The sequence below is a fragment of the Girardinichthys multiradiatus genome, chromosome Y, assembly GCF_021462225.1.
Source record: "Girardinichthys multiradiatus isolate DD_20200921_A chromosome Y, DD_fGirMul_XY1, whole genome shotgun sequence".
Lineage (NCBI taxonomy): Eukaryota > Metazoa > Chordata > Actinopteri > Cyprinodontiformes > Goodeidae > Girardinichthys > Girardinichthys multiradiatus.
The window spans coordinates 26,578,321-26,600,690 of record NC_061818.1 but is presented as its reverse complement, the minus strand read 5'-3'; the positions used below and the strand labels follow the sequence as shown (position 1 = coordinate 26,600,690).

General features: G+C 40.4%; 1 protein-coding gene across 5 annotated transcripts in view; it reads right to left on the bottom strand.

Annotated features, from left to right (window-relative positions):
* Positions 1-3,626: 3,626 nt before the first annotated feature.
* LOC124865028 (rho GTPase-activating protein 44-like) overlaps positions 3,627-22,370 on the bottom strand; it is a 35,533-nt gene continuing 16,789 nt past the window's right edge. Inside the window, exons 9-23 of one of the 5 annotated variants that reach the window (XM_047360016.1) lie at positions 20,618-20,699; positions 20,181-20,308; positions 19,820-19,931; positions 18,670-18,751; positions 18,409-18,489; positions 17,890-18,003; positions 17,716-17,807; positions 16,247-16,433; positions 15,553-15,570; positions 15,247-15,435; positions 13,722-14,234; positions 7,180-7,343; positions 6,710-7,096; positions 6,019-6,070; positions 3,833-3,964 (exon numbers count right to left, since the gene is read on the bottom strand). In XM_047360016.1, the coding sequence (XP_047215972.1) occupies positions 6,063-6,070; positions 6,710-7,096; positions 7,180-7,343; positions 13,722-14,234; positions 15,247-15,435; positions 15,553-15,570; positions 16,247-16,433; positions 17,716-17,807; positions 17,890-18,003; positions 18,409-18,489; positions 18,670-18,751; positions 19,820-19,931; positions 20,181-20,308; positions 20,618-20,699 (2,157 nt within the window). In that variant the 3' untranslated portion in view covers positions 3,833-3,964; positions 6,019-6,062. Of the gene's footprint in view, positions 3,965-6,018; positions 6,071-6,709; positions 7,097-7,179; positions 7,344-13,721; positions 14,235-15,246; positions 15,436-15,552; positions 15,571-16,246; positions 16,434-17,715; positions 17,808-17,889; positions 18,004-18,408; positions 18,490-18,669; positions 18,752-19,819; positions 19,932-20,180; positions 20,309-20,617; positions 20,700-22,370 lie in introns of all 5 variants that reach the window. The other 4 variants (XM_047360015.1, XM_047360018.1, XM_047360017.1 and 1 more) reach the window with 4 other exon arrangements.

Here is a 22,370-nt window from a genome sequence, read left to right as displayed (position 1 = left end):
AAACCTTCCAAAACATAGGCGTCAACCTAAACCAATAAGCCAGGCAAGGAGAGCATTAACCAGAGAAGCAGCCAAGAGGCCTATAATACTGGAGGAGCTGCAGAGATCTGTAGCTCAGGTGGCAGCCTTTAAATAGATCTGACTTCAGTAGAAAAGATTATCAAATTGTTAAAAAAAAGTAAAAGTCTTCCTCTGCAGTGTGCCACAAGTCAGGTAAATGAAAGTGCACTAAATTTTAACTTTTATGCCTTAATGCTCAATTCCAAATTTGCCAGTAAAGACTGCAAACGATTGGTGATTGGAGTAAAGGTTCACCTTCCAGCAGGATAAGAACCCTAAACATAGTGAAATGATTCATATCAAATCATATTTGTGTGTTAGAATAACCTGGACCTAAATCTATAAGAAATGATGAAAGGAAACTGATGTTCACAGACTCTATCCAATATGCTTAAGTTTGAGCTATTATGAAAACAGGAATAGGCATGTGCAGTTTGCATCATCTTTACCTTCACAATTATGTATCGCTATGTGTTGGTCAATAAAATATACTGAGGTTTGTGGTTCTTATGTGATATAACATGAAAAAGTTCAAGGTACTATAATACTTCCGGAAGGCAATGTATAATTGTCTTGGGTTAAAATAAAAATTAGCCAAGGTGTTTTTAATTTAAAGCTGTCCCAATTTTTATTTCCCCTGTAACTAAACCAGCTCAATCCAAAAGGCTGGAGTATTTCAAGAATTTTGAATTCTTTATGCAGATGAATTTTAATAACATCTGCTTTTAAAAAGAGGAATCATAATAGCCGTTAGGGTGTAATCACTAGAGCTCAAACAGGACTGAAGACGTCAGATGAGTTGTAGCAGAAATAACATTCTGCATGTCTGCTGCAGCATCGTAGTAACCTGGAGTTAAAGTAAAACAAACAAACAAAAAAAAAAAACTATATGAATCTACAATACACCTGTTCATTGTGTGCAGGGACAAAGTGTAACATCAAGTTTTTAATCATGTCATTTTCTATACGATAAATATCAGCACATATATTAATATCATTATATGTTCCAGATATGCATTTTACATATACTCTTCCTCTCAAATTTATATACATAAGCCTATGTACAGTCTGTGTATTTACACACAAGGGTCAAAGGTCACTGAACCTGAAGCACTTGAAACAAAGTTAAGAGAGAGAATCACACAAACATAAAGGCAGTGTAGTCGTCCATCCATCATCATCAAGCTGCAGCATTCTAACAGGCATGGGCTCAAAATTTACTCCCACAAGTAAAAAAAAATGTAAGATTAACACTTAGAAAATAAAGCAAAACCACTCAGAGGCCCTTAATCTGATGCAGGCCAGTCACATTGGTTTTACATGCAAAAACATCATGGTGCTTTCTTCCAAACTGAACAACGGGTGCAAGTAGCAAAAGCTTGAATTACAATAACATTCTTCTGATTATGTGCTGGTACAATGTAATGTGAGATTAAGTGAGTTTTAACTATACATGTGTAAATGTCCAACAAAGACCTTTTTTTCAGAAGTAAAAATGAAGAGACATTAAAAAACTGAGTTAAATGTTTCATCCTGCATGCAAAGCCTGTCTTAAGGGCCCAGCATGTTTCTAATGTGTGCAAAGTAGAATACCCTGTGAGCCCTGCTCTCACTCTGTGTCTGTGTTTCAACCTGAGGATGAGATTTGCTCCAAACCATGCCAGTCTCCCAAAAGCAAAAAGCTTGCACAAACCTGCAAACGTCATATTGCAATTTGATTGCATGTTCTTATAAGGCAAAAAAAGAACTAGAAAAAGACAGAGAAACATGGAGCACTTTACCGAGAAAGAAAATAACAAAGTAAAGCAAACAAGCAAAAATAAATCAGTGATAAAAATATCTTTTGATGTAATACTTATCTATTATTTTCCTGTCTTTTCTCTTAAAGGCAACAGTTCATCCTCTATGGCATTTTGGTGTTTTTTTTTGTTTTGTTTCTGTAGTCACATACAGGTCCTTCTCAAAATATTAGCATATTGTGATAAAGTTCATTACTTTCCATAATGTCATGATGAAAATTTAACATTCATATATTTTAGATTCATTGCACACTAACTGAAATATTTTAGGTCTTTTATTGTCTTAATACGGATGATTTTGGCATACAGCTCATGAAAACCCAAAATTCCTATCTCACAAAATTAGCATATTTCATCCGACCAATAAAAGAAAAGTGTTTTTAATACAAAAAACGTCAACCTTCAAATAATCATGTACAGTTATGCACTCAATACTTGGTTGGGAATCCTTTTGCAGAAATGACTGCTTCAATGCGGCGTGGCATGGAGGCAATCCGCCTGTGGCACTGCTGAGGTCTTATGGAGGCCCAGGATGCTTCGATAGCGGCCTTTAGCTCATCCAGAGTGTTGGGTCTTGAGTCTCTCAACGTTCTCTTCACAATATCCCACAGATTCTCTATGGGGTTCAGGTCAGGAGAGTTGGCAGGCCAATTGAGCACAGTGATACCATGGTCAGTAAACCATTTACCAGTGGTTTTGGCACTGTGAGCAGGTGCCAGGTTGTGCTGAAAAATGAAATCTTCATCTCCATAAAGCTTTTCAGCAGATGGAAGCATGAAGTGCTCCAAAATCTCCTGATAGCTAGCTGCATTGACCCTGCCCTTGATAAAACACAGTGGACCAACACCAGCAGCTGACACGGCACCCCAGACCATCACTGACTGTGGGTACTTGACACTGGACTTCTGGCATTTTGGCATTTCCTTCTCCCCAGTCTTCCTCCAGACTCTGGCACCTTGATTTCTGAATGACATGCAGAATTTGCTTTCATCCGAAAAAAGTACTTTGGACCACTGAGCAACAGTCCAGTGCTGCTTCTCTGTAGCCCAGGTCAGGCGCTTCTGCCGCTGTTTCTGGTTCAAAAGTGGCTTGACCTGGGGAATGCGGCACCTGTAGCCCATTTCCTGCACACGCCTGTGCACGGTGGCTCTGGATGTTTCTACTCCAGATTCAGTCCACTGCTTCCACAGGTCCCCCAAGGTCTGGAATCGGCCCTTCTCCACAATCTTCCTCAGGGTCCGGTCACCTCTTCTCGTTGTGCAGCGTTTTCTGCCACACTTTTTCCTTCCCACAGACTTCCCACTGAGGTGCCTTGATACAGCACTCTGGGAACAGCCTATTCATGCAGAAATTTCTTTCTGTGTCTTACCCTCTTGCTTGAGGGTGTCAATAGTGGCCTTCTGGACAGCAATCAGGTTGGCAGTCTTACCCATGATTGGGGTTTTGAGTGATGAACCAGGCTGGGAGTTTTAAAGGCCTCAGGAATCTTTTGCAGGTGTTTAGAGTTAACTCGTTGATTCAGATGATTAGGTTCATAGCTCGTTTAGAGACCCTTTTAATAATATGCTAATTTTGTGAGATAGGAATTTTGGGTTTTCATGAGCTGTATGCCAAAATCATCCGTATTAAGACAATAAAAGACCTGAAATATTTCAGTTAGTGTGCAATGAATCTAAAATATATGAATGTTAAATTTTCATCATGACATTATGGAAAATAATGAACTTTATCACAATATGCTAATTTTTTGAGAAGGACCTGTAAACGTAAAAGCAAGCAGCTGAGAAAGATGAGTTTCTTTGCAACCTGTAGCGGATGTGAGGGAAGGTTAATGTTCTGGTTTCAGGTGGGTACTAGTGAGGCCAGTCTGTTGTCGTTTCCTTCAGGGCTTGGTGTCAACACTTCAATGCATGTACAGCCACCGGGATGCTGGTAAATGATGCCTCAGGGTCATAGAATAGTGCTCTGGGGTTCCTCCTCAGACACAGCATCCCCCTCTGGAGAGTCTGTCAATGCCAGGGACCTCCTGCAGGGGGCAGAGCTGAACTCATCGATGAGGCTGTCCAGATTGACATTGATGGAGGGGATTTCATAATTGAAGATATCTAATGGTGAGCATGATGGGGGAAAAGGGAGTGTGAAGAGTGAAATAGTGGAAATGGTATTGACAAAAAGAGGAAAGGGGAAGGCATATGATGATGGTAATGAAGTAAAAATGGAAGGGAGCAGAAGTAATATTAATGGCTCTTATCTGAAATCATAGTGGCACAAGATGTTTGACCAGATTAAATAAATCTGTACATTATATTTACTTCACATTCTACACAGGGATGTTTTCAGTTTGATATTAACCATGGCAAACAACTAGTTTTGCACCAAAATTATTGATACCCCACAAACTTTCCCACATTTTGTCACATTACAACAAAAACTTCAACGTATTGCAGAATACACAATGTAACACATAAATGTGCAAAAGAAAGGAAAGGATATATGTGTCTTTCAAAAATGTTTACTTTACTAAAATCTATAAAGTGCGGCGTGTCTTTGTATTCTGCCATTACTTTGATACCCATTAATCAAACTAGTGTAACAAACTGTTTTAAGAACACATATAATAAGTAAATTGTGTGCAATTCCATCTCAGTATAAATCCAGAGATTCTGTGAAGGCTTCAGTGGTTTGTTAGAGAACAATAATGTTCAAACTATATCATGAAGACATAGGAATACATCAAACAGGTCAGGGATGGTGTTGGACTAGTTTAAAGGAGGGAACGGTCAAGCAATATCTGAACAAAATAGAGCACTATTCCATCCAAAGTTCGAAAATGAAAACAGTATGCTACAACTACAATAATACTAATACTAAATCTACCTAAACATATGGGCTGGGCAAGGACTAATCAGAGAAGAAGCCAAGAGGCCCATGGTAAACCGTAAGGAGTTGTAAAGATTAACAGCTCAGGAGGGAGAATCTATTGAAATTACAAGAGTTACAAGAAGAAAGAGATTGTTGAAAAAGGTCATAAGTTCTGTCAAGTTGATGAAACAATGGAGCTAAACAAATGGAAATCTTAGAAGAAAAGTTGTTAAAAAGTGTGATGGAGGTTCACCTTAAAACAAGACAATAACCCTAGAAATACAGCCATACTACAAAAAAAGAGTTTAGAAAAAGCATATTCATGTGTTAGAAGGGCCCAGTCAAAGTCCCGGCGTAAATTCAATTGAGAATCTGCTGAAAGACTTGAAAACACTGTTCTCCATCCAATCAGTCTGAGCCTGATTTACTTTGTAACTCTTTCGATTTTTACCACATATCCGTTTCCTTCCAATTAAGGGTTATACTCTGCTTTGTGTTGTTCAGTCACATAAAATCCCAATAAAATACACTAAAGGTTTCAGGTTGTAACATGACAAAATATGACAAAAGTTCAAGGAACAATAATACTGTAAGGTACAGTATGTCACAGTTTTTTAAAACTTGAAACAACAAAAACACATTTTTGTCAGAAAAACTTCCAACAACACAGTGACACACAACACGTCTACAACAACGCACAAACACAGAGGCAACAAGATGTGTGTGTAGAACTCTGGAGAAAAATGGGACCGAGACACCAAGTGGCTTAAAATAACAATGAAAATCTCATGAATTCTACTCATAGTATTTGCAGAAAATATCAATAATTTAGTGTGTTGCACAGTTTACTGGAAGCCACATGTCTAAACAGACTGATGACTATTCCTGTGTAGGAATGAGGTGAAGCGTGGTAGGAGGTAGCAGAGGTTACAAAAAGCAATGAGTCTGCTGAGTAAAAGAGTAGGGGAGTTACCTGAAGACCCCTGAGAAAAGTGGCAGTGGGGTGTCTGCCAGCATGGGACTAGAAAATAAAAAGGTAGAGGAAGGGGGGGGGGGGGGGCGGCTGCTTTTGAATGAATCCTTGTAAGCGATGGTTACTGCAATGTGAGCCCAGTGTGGTGCACTCTGGGAAATCCTTAAGCCAAGCATCACTGGTTCAACTTGTTGAGCAATAGTTAATCTGACTGAGAACTGGGTGCAAGTGTTTGAGGCAGGCTGCAGGACACCCCAGAGGCATCCACACTACGAGGCCAGGCAGTGAGATGGAGTGCATGGGGCGGGGGGCGGTCTGGCTTACCCTAAAAGTCCCCCTCACATTTAGCCCACACTGAATCCCTGGCCTCACACAGCTGTAAAGTACACAATAGTAGCAAGGGGGGACAAGAGAATGATAAATATAACAAAGTAAAAAAAAGACTGGTATATATGAACAAAACACCTCATCATCAGAACATAATACTGTAAATATAATGTGGGATTCTCTGGCTATGTTTCCACATCTGCTCACAAGGAGAGACGCTTGTCCTGTGCAAACTGTGTAAGCCACTGACCTACCTCTGCCGCATGGGGGGGTCTGGGCAACACAGATAAACAGAGAGCACATGATGAATCTAATGGCAAACATCCATACAAGCAGGACGAGCTATGCTGTTTTGATGTTTCCGCACGTTTCCCAGAAACATCATCACATAACACAAGCAATGAATACATAGGTCAAGGAGATCTGTTCAATAGACAGTAAAAATACTAATATTAACATTGCATCATTCTCAGGTGTCTGTGTCTAAGAGGCCACTTTGTTTTCATTCAGATATTTCTTTGGGAGGAGTCATTTAAGGGGAGAGGGGTCTTCTGTGTCTATAGTCCTAAAGGGTCCTACACTCGTCCACCGTCTCCATTGGACAGAGCCACAGCGAGTCTGAGAGAGGGCCGCTGCAGCCCCACCTGTGGTGGCGGTGGAGGGGTTGTTTCCAATGGCTGGTGTTTACCTGTAGACATGCTCTCTTCAGGAGACAGTCCATCCAGTAGGCCCTGCTCCAGAGGCTGAGGGACTGGAACCATGGGCGGGGGAGCTGGGGGTGGCTGAGGAGGGGGCAGGCTCGGTCTTTGCCTGGGTTTAAGGGCAGGCCGCGACTTGGTAAGCGTCCCAGAAAGGGAGGGTGGTGATGATAGGGAGTGGGTTGGCCCGAGTGGAGTCTGCCCAGGGGAGGATGGAGGTAACTGCCCTGGAGGATAGGTCAGTCCATAAGGGGAAGGGGTGCTGGGAGGTGTAGGGGACAGGCTTACTGGTGATGGCTGACCTGTGGACTGGTCAGACATCCCTCCAGACTGACCGTAGGGGACATTTGGAGGCACAGGGGCCAACTTCTTGGAACCTATAAACAGAGGGAATATTTTCATCACTCTGAAAATATCAATACAAATCATATTTACGTTTTGAGATTCAGCGAGAGCTCACAGTAAGACAGGTACTGCCCTTTGCGCAGGGCGTGTGGACTGTGCTCAGTAGAGTGGGGGGACTGGCTGCTGCTCTGAGGGCTACAGCTGGGGGGCACCATTGGACTTGCCACCTGGATGCCTTTGTGCCCAATCACAGGGGAAAGCTCTTTACTCTTTAGTGAACTGTAAAATAGGCAGAGATTATTATCTGTACCAGAATGGAAACAGAAAATAATTAAAACAAAATAAAATTAAAATAAAAACAAAGGAAAATGGATTGCTTGCGTTATGTCACCTCAACACCACAACAACTATAACCACCATCATCACCATCACTTGTAACATATAAATTACACTCCTACCAAAATAAAAAATGTGTTCTGAAAACCACATTATATAGAGAACAAAAGAACAACTAACAGTTAAAACTAAAACAGTCATAAGATTTAGGAGATGTGTAAACACACAAAAACATGGAGTTTCTAAAAGCCTCAAATATAGTTGTCATCATTCTGAACAGCCGTAAGAGTTTCCAATTATTTACACTAAGAATGTCATTAAAAAGCATGAGGAACTGTGAATTTCTACTCTCACAGGACACCTACGACAACTTGTGAATAGAATTTTGTGAAACTTGCCCGTAAAGCCCATCTGTATTGTGAATTCATATGATTTCATTGTGATAGCTCAATTTCAAAATGTTTCTGCCCAAATATAAATCTACTGCAAACCCTTAATATGACAGACCATGTTTTAGTAGGACAAAACATTTTTTTATTTACAAACAGCAAATACATGTTATCAGTAAACCTATTTGTCACTCATGTTACTCTTTGTCACGTGACAGAATTGTAGCCTGTTTAACAGCGATGTCAACACTTTTTTTCATGCAGGCCAAGAAAAGGTTTATAGTATTTTTTTTTAATCAATTTTAACTTAACATGCAATACACAGGTCCTTCTCAAAATATTAGCATATTGTGATAAAGTTCATTACTTTCCATAATGTCATGATGAAAATTTAACATTCATATATTTTAGATTCATTGCACACTAACTGAAATATTTCAGGTCTTTTATTGTCTTAATACGGATGATTTTGGCATACAGCTCATGAAACCCAAAATTCCTATCTCACTAAATTAGCATATTTCATCCGACCAATAAAAGAAAAGTCTTTTTAATACAAAAAACGTCAACCTTCAAATAATCATGTACAGTTATGTACTCAATACTTGGTTGGGAATCCTTTTGCAGAAATGACTGCTTCAATGCGGCGTGGCATGGAGGCAATCAGCCTGTGGCACTGCTGAGATCTTATGGAGGCCCAGGATGCTTCGATAGCGGCCTTTAGCTCATCCAGAGTGTTGGGTCTTGAGTCTCTCAACGTTCTCTTCACAATATCCCACAGATTCTCTATGGGGTTCAGGTCAGGAGAGTTGGCAGGCCAATTGAGCACAGTGATACCATGGTCAGTAAACCATTTACCAGTGGTTTTGGCACTGTGAGCAGGTGCCAGGTCATGCTGAAAAATGAAATCTTCATCTCCATAAAGCTTTTCAGCAGATGGAAGCATGAAGTGCTCCAAAATCTTCTGATAGCTAGCTGCATTGACCCTGCCCTTGATAAAACACAGTGGACCAACACCAGCAGCTGACACGGCACCCCAGACCATCACTGACTGTGGGTACTTGACACTGGACTTCTGGCATTTTGGCATTTCCTTCTCCCCAGTCTTCCTCCAGACTCTGGCACCTTGATTTCCGAATGACATGCAGAATTTGCTTTCATCCGAAAAAAGTACTTTGGACCACTGAGCAACAGTCCAGTGCTGCTTCTCTGTAGCCCAGGTCAGGCGCTTCTGCCGCTGTTTCTGGTTCAAAAGTGGCTTGACCTGGGGAATGCGGCACCTGTAGCCCATTTCCTGCACACGCCTGTGCACGGTGGCTCTGGATGTTTCTACTCCAGACTCAGTCCACTGCTTCCGCAGGTCCCCCAAGGTCTGGAATCAGCCCTTCTCCACAATCTTCCTCAGGGTCCGGTCACCTCTTCTCGTTGTGCAGCGTTTTCTGCCACACTTTTTCCTTCCCACAGACTTCCCACTGAGGTGCCTTGATACAGCACTCTGGGAACAGCCTATTCGTTCAGAAATTTCTTTCTTTGTCTTACCCTCTTGCTTGAGGGTGTCAATAGTGGCCTTCTGGACAGCAGTCAGGTCGGCAGTCTTACCCATGATTGGGGTTTTGAGTGATAAACCAGGCTGGGAGTTTTAAAGGCCTCAGGAATCTTTTGCAGGTGTTTAGAGTTAACTCGTTGATTCAGATGATTAGGTTCATAGCTCGTTTAGAGACCCTTTTAATGATATGCTAATTTTGTGAGATAGGAATTTTGGGTTTTCATGAGCTGTATGCCAAAATCATCCGTATTAAGACAATAAAAGACCTGAAATATTTCAGTTAGTGTGCAATGAATCTAAAATATGTGAATGTTAAATTTTCATCATGACATTATGGAAAATAATGAACTTTATCACAATATGCTAATTTTTTGAGAAGGACCTGTATATCAAGGAATTGAACAAAGTCTATCTTGTAACTAAGAACTCGTGTTTTAAGGAGACTAGTGAGTACTTTTTGGCTGCCTTCGAATTCAGGGGTCACCACAGCAAACAACTTCGACACAGACTTGGGGAATTTTTTACACCAGATGTCTTCCTGATGTCTCTCGTATCAAAGATGCAGACTTAGCTGGGTACACCACCATAGACAGCTATCGTCTCAATCAGACTACCTGTATAAAGGTCTAGTAATAATGATAATAACAAAATAGTCAAATGTTTGTAGAAAAAGGATCTGTGAATCATTGTAGATTCAAATCTTAAAAAGATTCATGGACATTTCACTTATTTAAAGAAATGGATACAATTTTTTTACTTTTTTGGGTCGATATATTTTAATTTTCTAGGTTTAGAAAACTTTTTTTTGTCACTCTGAGTGACAATAGAGAAAATAATTGCTGTTTTTAGCCAGAATTAATCAAATGTTGTGAAAAAGTCAAAAGATGTCTGTGATAATATTACCCTGAAATTAAAATAAAAGCAAAAAAAAGAAAAAAGCATTGTAGAAAAAATTGACATCCCTACTGTTTGTAAAAGAGCTTGGTTTTTCAAAACATGATGCTCATCAAAATATGAGAAAAAATATATGGTTAAAGATAAATGTCTCATTGTTACCTCAGTGGCTAGAAGTAAAATATAGATATGTAGCCTTTATTTGCGATTGTTTCTTAAAAATGAAGAGGCCAAGGACAATACAGCATCAAATTCAAAGTTCGGATGTCACGGACAAAGATAAAGAATGTCTTTATTACATTTGCCCTGACATTAGTTTTTGTTCAGACAGTATACATAAATCCACAGCTGGTCAGTGTTTTGTTGCATTAATAGTTCATCTTTTTCTGCAGTGTTTCAAAACACCAAATAGGATACGTACCAACAAATGGAATAAAACTGATCAGACAAGTTGTGAAATATTTCCATAATGTCTGCATCTAAAGTCAAAACAAATGAAAGAGCAATCTCCTTATAGTACTTAAATGACATTACCAATGCTTGGTTTATTGTTAGCGATTTTATGTCACCCACACCCCCAGTGATCCTTGCCTAAATCTGGGCAGCCAATTCTAAAAAATGTTTAAAGATAGGATATAGGATATATATTGTTAATCTAACAAATCTGGATTTTCCCTGACATTCTAAGTGTTTTCACCCTTTACAATGACATTGATGGTTAAAAAAGACTAATGGATACTGATCTCTCCTGCTCTGTGTTGTGCTCCCTAGACAGATGTTCATATAAAATATTGAGCTGTACAGGGAAAAACTGAAACAGCAGTCATTACATGTTATGTTTAAAGCAGACCAGTAGGGTATGAAAATATGAGCCAAATTATCAATAAGTCATATCAAAATAAAGAGTAAACATGCTTATGTTACCCTAGCAATAAAAAAACTCCTACACATGAAACATCTTTAGCAGGAACAAGAAGTTATTTTATTAAAGATGTTATATGTGTCACATACAGGGGTTGGACAATGAAACTGAAACACCTGGTTTTAGACCACAATAATTTATTAGTATGATGTCTTTGGCAGTCAATACAGCATCAATTCGTCTTGGGAATGACATATACAAGTCCTGCACAGTGGTCAGAGGGATTTTAACCCATTCTTCTTGCAGGATAGTGGCCAGGTCACTACGTGATACTGGTGGAGGAAAACGTTTCCTGACTCGCTCCTCCAAAACACCCCAAAGTGGCTCAATAATATTTAGATCTGGTGACTGTGCAGGCCATGGGAGATGTTCAACTTCACTTTCATGTTCATCAAACCAATCTTTCACCAGTCTTGCTGTGTGTATTGGTGCATTGTCATCCTGATACACGGCACCGCCTTCAGGATACAATGTTTGAACCATTGGATGCACATGGTCCTCAAGAATGGTTCGGTAGTCCTTGACAGTGACGTGCCCATCTAGCACAAGTATTGGGCCAAGGGAATGCCATGATATGGCAGCCCAAACCATCACTGATCCACCCCCATGCTTCACTCTGGGCATGCAACAGTCTGGGTGGTACGCTTCTTTGGGGCTTCTCCACACCGTAACTCTCCCGGATGTGGGGAAAACAGTAAAGGTGGACTCATCAGTGAACAATACATGTTTCACATTGTCCACGGCCCAAGATTTGCGCTCCTTGCACCATTGAAACCGATGTTTGGCATTGACATGAGTGACCAAAGGTTTGGCTATAGCAGCCTGGCCGTGTATATTGACCCTGCGGAGCTCCTGACGGACAGTTCTGGTGGAAACAGGAGAGTTGAGGTGCACATTTAATTCTGCTGTGATTTGGGCAGCCGTGGTTTTATGTTTTTTGGATACAATCGGGGTTAGCACCCGAACATCCCTTTCAGACAGCTTCCTCTTGCGTCCAACGTTAATCCTGTTGGATGTGGTTCGTCCTTCTTGGTGGTTTGCTGACATTACCCTGGATACCGTGGCTCTTGATACATCACAAAGACTTGCTGTCTTGGTCACAGATGCGCCAGCAAGACATGCACTAACAATTTGTCCTTTTTTTAACTCTGGTATGTCACCCATAATGTTGTGTGCATTTCAATATTTTGAGCAAAACTGTGCTCTTACCCTGCTAATTGAACCTTCACACTCTGCTCTTACTGGTGCAATGTGCAATCAATGAAGACTGGCTACCAGGGTGGTCCAATTTAGCCATAAAACCTCCCACACTAAAATGATAGGTGTTTCAATTTCATTGTCCAGCCCCTGTATATTGCCAACATCACATTTGAGTCACATATATGTGAAGAAACATCAGACTGTCCTAGTAAAATTAAAATATTCTCTCATGAAAAACAGGTCCTATGGCGTTTGGAACATAAGTGCTCAGTAATTTATAGGGGAATGCCATCACAATATAATAATAATAAAAAGTTTGAGTATTTTTTATTAAAAGAACTCCAAACATCTTGAGTTTTTAGGCATATAGCCTGTATAGCATTGATTTAAATGTAATCTCTATACTGGCAAATAGCTGTTGTTTTTTTTAAGATATCTTTTCAGAACTAGAGGCCTTCATTTTTTGACAGTAGGCAGACAGGAAAGAGGGGCAGACATTCGGCCATGGTTGCTGGGTCCAGAACTCGAACCCGGGACGGTCACATCGAAGACTATAACCTCTATATATGGTCGTGTGCTTAACCCCTACACCACCAGCGCCGCACCTGCGGATAGCTGCTCTTAAACAACTTAGATCAGTATCATAGGTGAAAAAAGATTTTGACATTCTGAGAAAGATTTTTAATCATTCAGATTTTACAAATGAATATATTCTACATTATTAAAGATATATAACGTTCTTTTTTAATCTTTCTTTATGATATAAATCAAACTTGGCTTTTTGTGTAGCAACTCAAGATTTTATTCAGTCACCAAATTTCTAACCACAGCAAACCTTCACCATGCTGGGGGACATTGGACAAATTTTGGTTTCATATGTATGATGAGTTGTGTGTGACAAGCCACGGTGTCACTAATTGAGCTGTTTTGTCAGAAAAAATCACACTCTCCTTTGTTCTATAAACCAAAAACACAATGTGTTAGCGAAACGACCAAGGTGAGCCTTAAACATAAAATTATGAGCTTTGCTGAAAGATGCTTCTGCTCTATAGCAGTCTATACTGTTATTGGGAACCTAAAGCTGTAGATATTAGAGTCCTTAACAACACAAAAACGTTTTGTATGCGTTGGTTAAAAACACTGCTGTAAACATCAAAATAACAATCATAGTGTATTTGAACATTTTTGGTTACTGGGGTACCCAACTTTACAGACTTTTCCAGACAAGATGAGTGTCAAAAAATCTGAGGTCTCAACTGAAAAGGGAGCGGTGAAAAAGGATAAAGCAAATAGGAGCCAGCGAACTAGAAGAGAAAAATAGCTGCCACTCTATGATGCACCCACAGTGGCCACAGGAGTGTTGTATTTACCTAGTCAGCCTGGGGGGTCCTCTCTCTCGGGTACATGGACAGGCAGCCCACGGTGGGGGTGGGGGAGCAGACGAAGGGAGGCTAGGGGGGTTTCTGTGACTCTGGTCATGGCGGGTTAGTAGCAGGGGGGTTTTGACATAGAGTGGTGAGGCGTTTATGTCGGGTGGCGGGCCTTGTGACATGTCACCTGGCGGGCTGTGCTTAGGGAAGTGCAGACAGCTAGGTTTGGGGTTCGAATTGATGTCAAGTGACGAGGAGGAGGAAGAGGAAGAGGAGGAAGGGGGTGGGGCGGGAGGAGTGAAGCCAGACCAGTGCACTGGGGGTGGTGGCGAGCCAGGGGGCTGGGACTCAGGACCTGGTGCCACCGGACGAGCGCAGGGTGGGGGTTTGGGATAAAAGTGGTGGGGGGCAGAGTGGCATGAGGAGGAAGGGTAAGGAGGGGGTGGCCGGTCCTCCCCAGGGGTTGGGTGGGCATAAGAGGTGTCTGGCCGATTGAGCGACACGTTGTCTGAGCTGTAGACATTAAGAAAATAGACAGCACACATAAAACAGCTCTAGTGGTTGAACAGGGAAACGCACTGGAGAAATAAAGAAAAAAAAAACGGTTGCCATGATTCGGTGTTAGTTGTCCTGTAGCTAAAACACTGTAAAAAAGCATTTTAGGCAGAGGTTATGGAACCAGCCTTAGGACAAAGCAAGCCCAGTTTAAAGTGCAAATACAAAGACAAGCACAAAGAAAAAGCAGAAAAAAAAGTTTTATTGGCAAAGGAAAAGAATACAGCGTGTAAGACTTCCTCTGTGATCACCTTGTGTCTGCACACTGCAGAGAGCTATGAGGATCTTTCTCTGTTAGCCAAAGCATTCGTCTGCAGCTCACAATATTATCAAGTTGCTCTCCTCACTGCTGGCAATGGAAACCAGAATTCAGCCTATATGACTTGTTTGCATCCCAGGTCCTGCAGTCAGCCCAGGGCAGTGTGAAACAGACACAAAACCCTTTCAATGACTGAAAGAGCCATGGGAAATGAGGGTAAAGCAAGCCAAATCATCTGCCACACGGGCAGAGAACGTGACTGAGAGTTGAATATTTATGTGTTTTAAGGTGATAATGAAGACCCAAAAATGCTAAAATCAGTGTGTCATAACAGAAAAAAAATTAATTAATTGCAGGCTAAAAAAAAGCCAAGGCAATATTGAGATATGAGATATTTTAGCATGCTTGCAAGGACCGACAAATAGAAGCTCAGCCATTAACACAAATGCAAATTCATCACAGAATTTGGACAAAACATTTTACAGTCACAGACACATGACAAAGATGTGAAGTGAGAACTGAACAAAGCAGAATTTGAAACAGAAAAGAATAAGACACAAACATCTGGGAGACATTGCAAATTAACAGAAAGATGGGTAACACACCCTCTCATCCGAGAATGCTGATGATGGTGATGATGGTGGGGACAGTAAGAATGACCTGGTGTGAATATGTGAGCGATAAGGGTAGAGTGTCCTCATAGTAACTTACCAAATCCTTTCTCCAAGAGGTGGCGTAGCTGAGGGCGAGGTGATGAGCTCTCCGGGCTGCTCGGGGATGAGCGTGTCAGCGGAGGAGCCAGGTCCTTGCATGCCAGGAGGGGTGGAGGAAGCCTTGCGCGTCAGAGTAGCTGAACCCTTGCGAGACACCCAGGAAGTATCCATCACTCGGACGCCCATACTGGCAAGAAACACACATCCAGAGTTATTTACGATGGTAGAAATGAGTATATGAATTTATCGGAGAAAGAGGGAGGGTGGGAGGTAAAGAAGTGGGAAAAATGGAATGATACGGTACCTTTGTATCTTCCTGTTGCTGCGTTAGTAGGGGAGATAAAAGGCAAAAGGGATATGAGGTCATGAGGAATGCAGATATGGTTTACAATACAAGAGTATAAGAGAGGAAGATGAGATACACTACAGAGGTGAACAAGAAGGGATTTTCAGTAGGTGAGAGGAGGTTTTTGGCAACATTACACCATTATGGAGGATCCAGTATTTCATTACTTGAAATAAACTAAAACTATTTATTGCTGTCTTCTAGTTTAGTCTTATCATTTTTCTTTATCCGCTGGCAGAGTGAATGAGTCAGGCCAGATGATGCACTAGCCAGACTGTGAAGGAGGAGGTCAAGGTGGGAAGATAAGAAGATAAGTCAAGAAAAATATTTCCCTGAGAAAAAAAAAAAAGAACTAGCAGCCCTCCATCAGAAGATTGTTGTTGAGACAATGATACTATGGCAATTTAGACCCCCATTTGCTGATGAATCCTGAGAACATGTGAGTGTATTTTCATGTAGGAGAATGATTAGTGGGCAGATATTAGGATCCTCTCTCTGTCACCTGTGGAGTTTTCTAACATAAGGGGCAAAAGTTAATATTTCCCATATGTTTCCCTACTTAAATGTATTGATTCAGTCTCAGACACCTGAAAAGAGACATGGGTGAGAAGAAAGAGAGTGAGCTGCAGAAAAGCAGCACTTGGCATCATACCCGTCTTTCTTGTAAAACTCCAGCATCATGTTGTCAGTGGCGACACTCAGTGGGCGCCGGCTCTGGTCATGCTGCTGCTGCTTGCGTTCCGACTGGTCCATGTCCGGAGAGGGCATGGAGCTGTAGTTGGAGTTGTGGTTGGTGTGAATCGGGCTACCATAGCAGCCTGTCAGGTTGAATTCAATCTCTGCAGCAGAAGCAGACACATCTGTAATACTGTAATACAGTACTATATAAAAGCAATCAGATTCATTAAACTTTTTCAAAACCACAAATTGTATATTTTATTGAGATTTTATGGAACAGACCAATACAAGGTAGTACATAATTGTAAAGTAGAAGGGATAAATGATTTACCAATTCTTTAAACAAATCAAGATCTAAAAGACTGTGCCGAACATTTGTATTCAGGCTCCCTGAGTCATTTCATTTGCAATTACAGCTGCAAGTCTTTTGAGATACATATGTCTCTACCAGCTTTGCAAATGTGAAAAGCAATTTTCTTGGATTTTGGTCTAGACTTCACCTGAGCCAGTCTAACACAGCTCTAGCTATATATTTAGAGTCGTTGTCCCCCACAACATGATGCTGCCACCACTGTGTTTCAGTATGTTTAGGAGGAAGTGCTACACAAATAGTACTTTCAGTCAGTCTTTCAGACAACTATGGATTTCTTCTAGCAACTCTTCCATAAAGGCCTGATTTATACAGAGTGTGTAATAGTTGAGAACAATTATCCCACATGACTCTGCTGCTTTTCCAGTTACCATAAGTCTCTTGGCTGCTTCTCTAAATCATTTTCTCCTTGCTCAGTCTGTTAGTTTAGGTACGGTAATATGGTTTTCATTTGTTCCTTGGTCTTCAAGATGATCAACGTAGGTCAGCAATGTTCTGTAAGAAACTTTTGAGGCCTTCACAGAGGTATTATTACTCAGATTAAATTGCAAAGGGGCACTAATTTGATGGCTTCTGAAAGCATTTGGTTGTACCTGATTTTATTTTGAATTTATCAGATTAAAGAAGCCGAATATAAATGCACAACACACTTACAAGATCGTTTTTATTTGAAAAATTAAGAACCATGTTTCATTTTTCTTTTAGATCTGTCCAGTCCACCACACATGGACCTTTATATGTTATATAAGATAAAGAGGAAAGTCGGTACTATAAAGTATTGAAATTATGTTGATGAGTTTTTGACAAAAATATGCATATTGTTATGCAAACATAACTCAAAACTTTGTTGGGTTTGTAAATTGTCTGATCAAGAGCTTCTTCAGATGCACTATTTCTGACCTAGAAATACTGATACAGTTTGCTCATGTTACTATAGTACTACACATAAGAAAAAGTAAGTAGAAAGTATCTTCACCAAGATGATCCAATAACACAGTATAGTTGCAATAATATAAAATATCTTTCCTACTCATTGGAATGCTGCCTCCTTTATGTATTAATGTTATTCTGACCTCCAGGAAAGAACCAATCAGCATGCTGAATAATTGGCTCAATGATGCCAACAATCTGCAGAGAAACAGTGGTCATCATCTCCGTCATGTTCCTAGAAAGAGGAGGTAGCAGCTGGTTTACACACAAATCAGAACCAACATTTGGTAAATTAAGAATGAATTAGGAATACATACGGTTCTGTTTGTGTCCACAGCAAGTTAGGTCCAAGGACAATGGCCATATTACCAGAAGTCATTTTGTTTGAGTCCTGGTATTCACTCAGCTTGGCTAAAAACTTTACAAGATATCTGCAGGGTTGGACAAAAGAGTCAGTTTTTAAGATGACACACTTGTTCAAGTATTAGGCTGTGTTTGTATTTTTTATTAAACATTTTAGCAGGTTGCAGTAATGTTATTGGTGTAGATGATTAGGTCGCAATCTTTACAATCAAAGGTAGTAAACCAGGGAAAATGTAACACTCCTTGTCTTCAGGTGGTGCACTGATTAATAATGAAAAAGTAATGTCTTCCTTTGATTTCAGAAATGTGCAAATTTGCATTAAAACCAGGATTAATTTTTAAGGAGGGAATAGATTTAGGAAGTAAGATAGATGTTGTACACGTTCTTATCATGATCAGCATGATGTACCTGTGACATTGTGTTTGGGTTAGAAAATAATTAAATGTGCTAAAACTAAGATAAAGCAGCTCACCTGAAATTGTTTAGGTTGTCTGTGGGGAGTTTGTCACATACTGCCATTAAGGCTTGTAGTCTCTTGTCCATATCTTGAATGCTGTGGAGACATTAATTATAAAAAGAAATCCTTGCAGCTTATTTTTGTTCCATGTTTTAATAAATGTTACCACTTCCCATGTTGGCTGCCATTCAACTCTTTATTAAGACTGGACTATTTTCTAGTTATCATAGCCAATGGCACAAATAAATGTTTTTTAATGAGAGAACAGCAACTCACTTGGAGGCCTGAATCCATTCATCATAAAGTTCAGTGGTCATTAGCGGCTCGGGGAGTTCACGGAGGTATGATTTCAGAGCCCCTGCGGTCAAGAAAAATAAGACAAGGAGAGAAAAAATTTGCTCAGCTTTCTGAGAGGGTAGAGAGTTGTTTCTTTCTCTCCTTCAAGAGCTTGTGAGGCCATGCCCCATATATTCATTCCCCTCCAGCAGGCTGACAGATTCAGCCTGCTCAACACAGGTTTCATGCTCAGGTTTACGGACAGTCTTTAAACAGCTTCTCACAAATCCATTATATTGCTTTCCAAAAGTTTTAATACCCTCTAAATGTTTCACCTTTTTAACTTCATGACAACTTCAGTGTATTTTATTAAGGTTTCATGTTTATTCCAACACATAGTACTGCATGGTTGTGGAGAAGACAGAACAGGATTCATGGCTTTCGATATTTTTTATCAAAAGGGTGTCATGGATATGTGTTCTTGAGGCCCTCGATTCAATAATGTTCGACTGTCTTTTGCCGCAACTTTAAAGTGGCTGTTCTGCTGGAAGGTGAACACAAGTCTCTTAAACCAACAAGGTTTTTTTTTCCAGGATTGCCCTGTATTAACCTTCATCGATCTTCCCATCTACTCTGACCAGCTTCAACTGTCCGAGTTGAAGAAAAACATCCCCACTGCATGATGGTGCCAGCACTGTGTTTCCTTGTGTGGGCAGTGTGTTCAGGGTGACGTGCAGGGTTAGTTTTCCACAAACAGCGTTTTATATATGGGCCACAAAGTTCAACTCTGGTCTCATTTGACCAAAGCACCTTTTTCCACAAGTTTGGTGTAAATCCTACATGGCTTTTGGCAAACTGCAGTCAGAACCTTACACAGATTACTTTTCACCACTCTTCCATAAAGGTCTGATTTATACTGCTTATACTACTATATTACTTATACGACTAAAAGATCCTCTCATCTGACAGAATATGAAGGGAAAAAGTTAGGGTATGACACCTTTCTAAGCACTCTATGTCCAAAATCCATCAAGAACTAAACTGAATTACAAATTGTTTTTCACATGAAAATCCTTGTGTTTAATTACTGAGCAACAATAACAACAATTGAAAACGACTTGGAACTTGCATTTGTGTGTCTGACATTCACCTGCGATGGCGTGTGGGTCGGAGGAGTACTCCTGCACATCAAGAACTCCACAGTCCAGCGAAGCTTTCAGCTTCTTCAGCTTGGATGCAGATGGAGCCACTCTAAAGAGACCCTATAGACGACGCAATAGACGACACACCAGGGAATCACATTAACACCAGTAAACACCACATGTATGGTGGAAACACTACGAGGTGTGAATTAACCAATAACATGCTAAAAGTGCATATGTTCAGACATTTGAATGTAATCTTAATGGGGTATGCATTTGGGCTTATTTTGCATGCAAGAAACAACACACAACTTTCACACCTACAAGGTGTAGGTTTTGCTTGAGCGGGTGAGTGTGTTTGTTCTGTACCTCCTCTTGCATGCCACATTCTAACAACATGGTGACGCAGGCCTCGATGGGAAACGCAATCTCTCTCCCACTAATATTCAAGTGCTCCTCTAGAGACTTGCCAAATGATGGCTTCTCTACCCACGCCTCTGCAACACAAAGCGGAACACAGACGAAAGAAAACATAAGTTGCAAATCTGTCATATTTATGAGGAAGATTTTCAAGGATGTTAGCATCATTATAGAAAATCTGAACAATCTATGCAAATTTATCTGGTTTTACATTTTGTTTAAACCAGTACACTATAATTATTACAGTACATAATTTTTGCTTAATTAAGTTGTTATTTGACATGTCGGAGCGCATACGTTTTAAATGGTACCGTTATATAGCTATAGGTGCAGAAAGAGAACGGATCTCCACTCATAGACACCTCCACGCACATTGCATGACTCACCTTGGTGAGCTTTAATCTGGGGCAGGACACTGTGAAGAATTTCTAATGACTTCCTGTGATATTCTGCCTGTGTTTCTATTAGCTACAAAGAAAGGAAAGAGAGAAGGCGATAACAATCACCATTTTATAGCAAGATTGTATGCAGAAATGCATATATAGTGTCATTAAAACATATTCATACCCCTCAATCATTTTTGCATTTTTTCATGTTAGGACAACCAATTTTAATTTATTTTATGTGGATTTTATGTGATAGACCAAAAAAGTAGTATGTAAAAGTGATGTGAAAGGATAAGGATCTATCCAACCATGGTCTAAACTGCAGGACTGAAGTGGTACTGGTGCCATAATAAGGGTACATGGTTTTCAAAACATTTTCCTTCCAAAAATCTAAAAGGTGGATAATGGAAAAAGCATGGCCAAGTGCAAACTTACTAAGAGATTTATATTTAGCAAGAAGAGCATTAACAAGAGTTGCAGCCAAAAGGCCCATGGCAAATTTGGAGGAACTGCAGAGATCCATAAATTCGAAGTGAGAATTAGTTGCTTTTAAGTCAGGTTTAGCCTAAACCGGCTCAGTTATGGTTGAGGTGCAAACACACCCTCCATTTCTGCTACCTGTATGACCCCTTCTCTTTTCCAATGGTTATAGTCAGTCTGACAGAGAGAGGTATCCCAATCATTGTGGTTTTTAGTATAACAATGACCATCAGTGGGACCCTTTGTGAGGTGCCTTGAGACGACATTGTTGTAAATAAGTGCCGTTTAACTAAATAATCTGAACTGAAACTATCTGTGTAGTTATGCTGCCATAGGCTTAGGCTGCTGGAGGACATAACAACCACTTTCACCCTCTTCGCTACATTCTCACACTACTCTTCAATTTTGCATTATTTGCTGTTATTTCAGTTTTTAACCTTGTTCTCTCTTTTCTCTTCCTAGAAGATACACCTGGCCTGACTCTGTGTCTACCTGTGACACCTTTCTGGAGAGGGGCATCATCCAAGCTTCTGCTGACAACAACTTAATACTCACCCTCTACCAATGATCCACATGGCCCTGTCTTTTAGTGTTTAACCCTTTCTCTCTCCTAGACATGGCGATTGACTGAGCTTAACTGTAACTAACTGTATGTGCTCTCTTTCAGACTCTAACCTTAAAAACTGGCTCAGAGTTTATCTGTTCTTTCTTTCTAGTTGAAACGACTAAAGGAGTTACATCCATCAACATTTACTTTTCCTTCCCATAGAAAGTACTTCTGGATCAGTGCTTCTTTGTTCTTTTTGTGTCTCTGCTCTGTTCTCTCAAACCATCAGTCGGTAATGGCAGATGGCCGCTCACACTGAGCCTGGTTCTGCTGGAGGTTTCTTCCTGTTAAAAGGGAGTTTTTCCTCTCCACTGTCGCTACATGCATGCTCAGTATGAGGGATTGCTGCAAAGTCAACGCCAGTGACTGTCCACTGTCTCTACATGCTCATCCAGGAGGAGGGAATGCTGCAAGTCACTGACTGGATGCAATCTGCTGGGTTTCCTTAGATAGAAAAACGTTTTATCCAATTTGAATAAAAAGCTAACTCCGACTGCACTGTTCAATGGTTAGGATTAATTGGAATGTATGTACCTGACTGTTGTGAAGTGCCTTGAGACAACATGTGTTGTGAATTGGCGCTATATAAATAAAACTGAATTGAATTGAATTAAGTTTCTATTATTAGTTGTGCACATCACAAATCCAGCTTTAATGGAGAAGGGC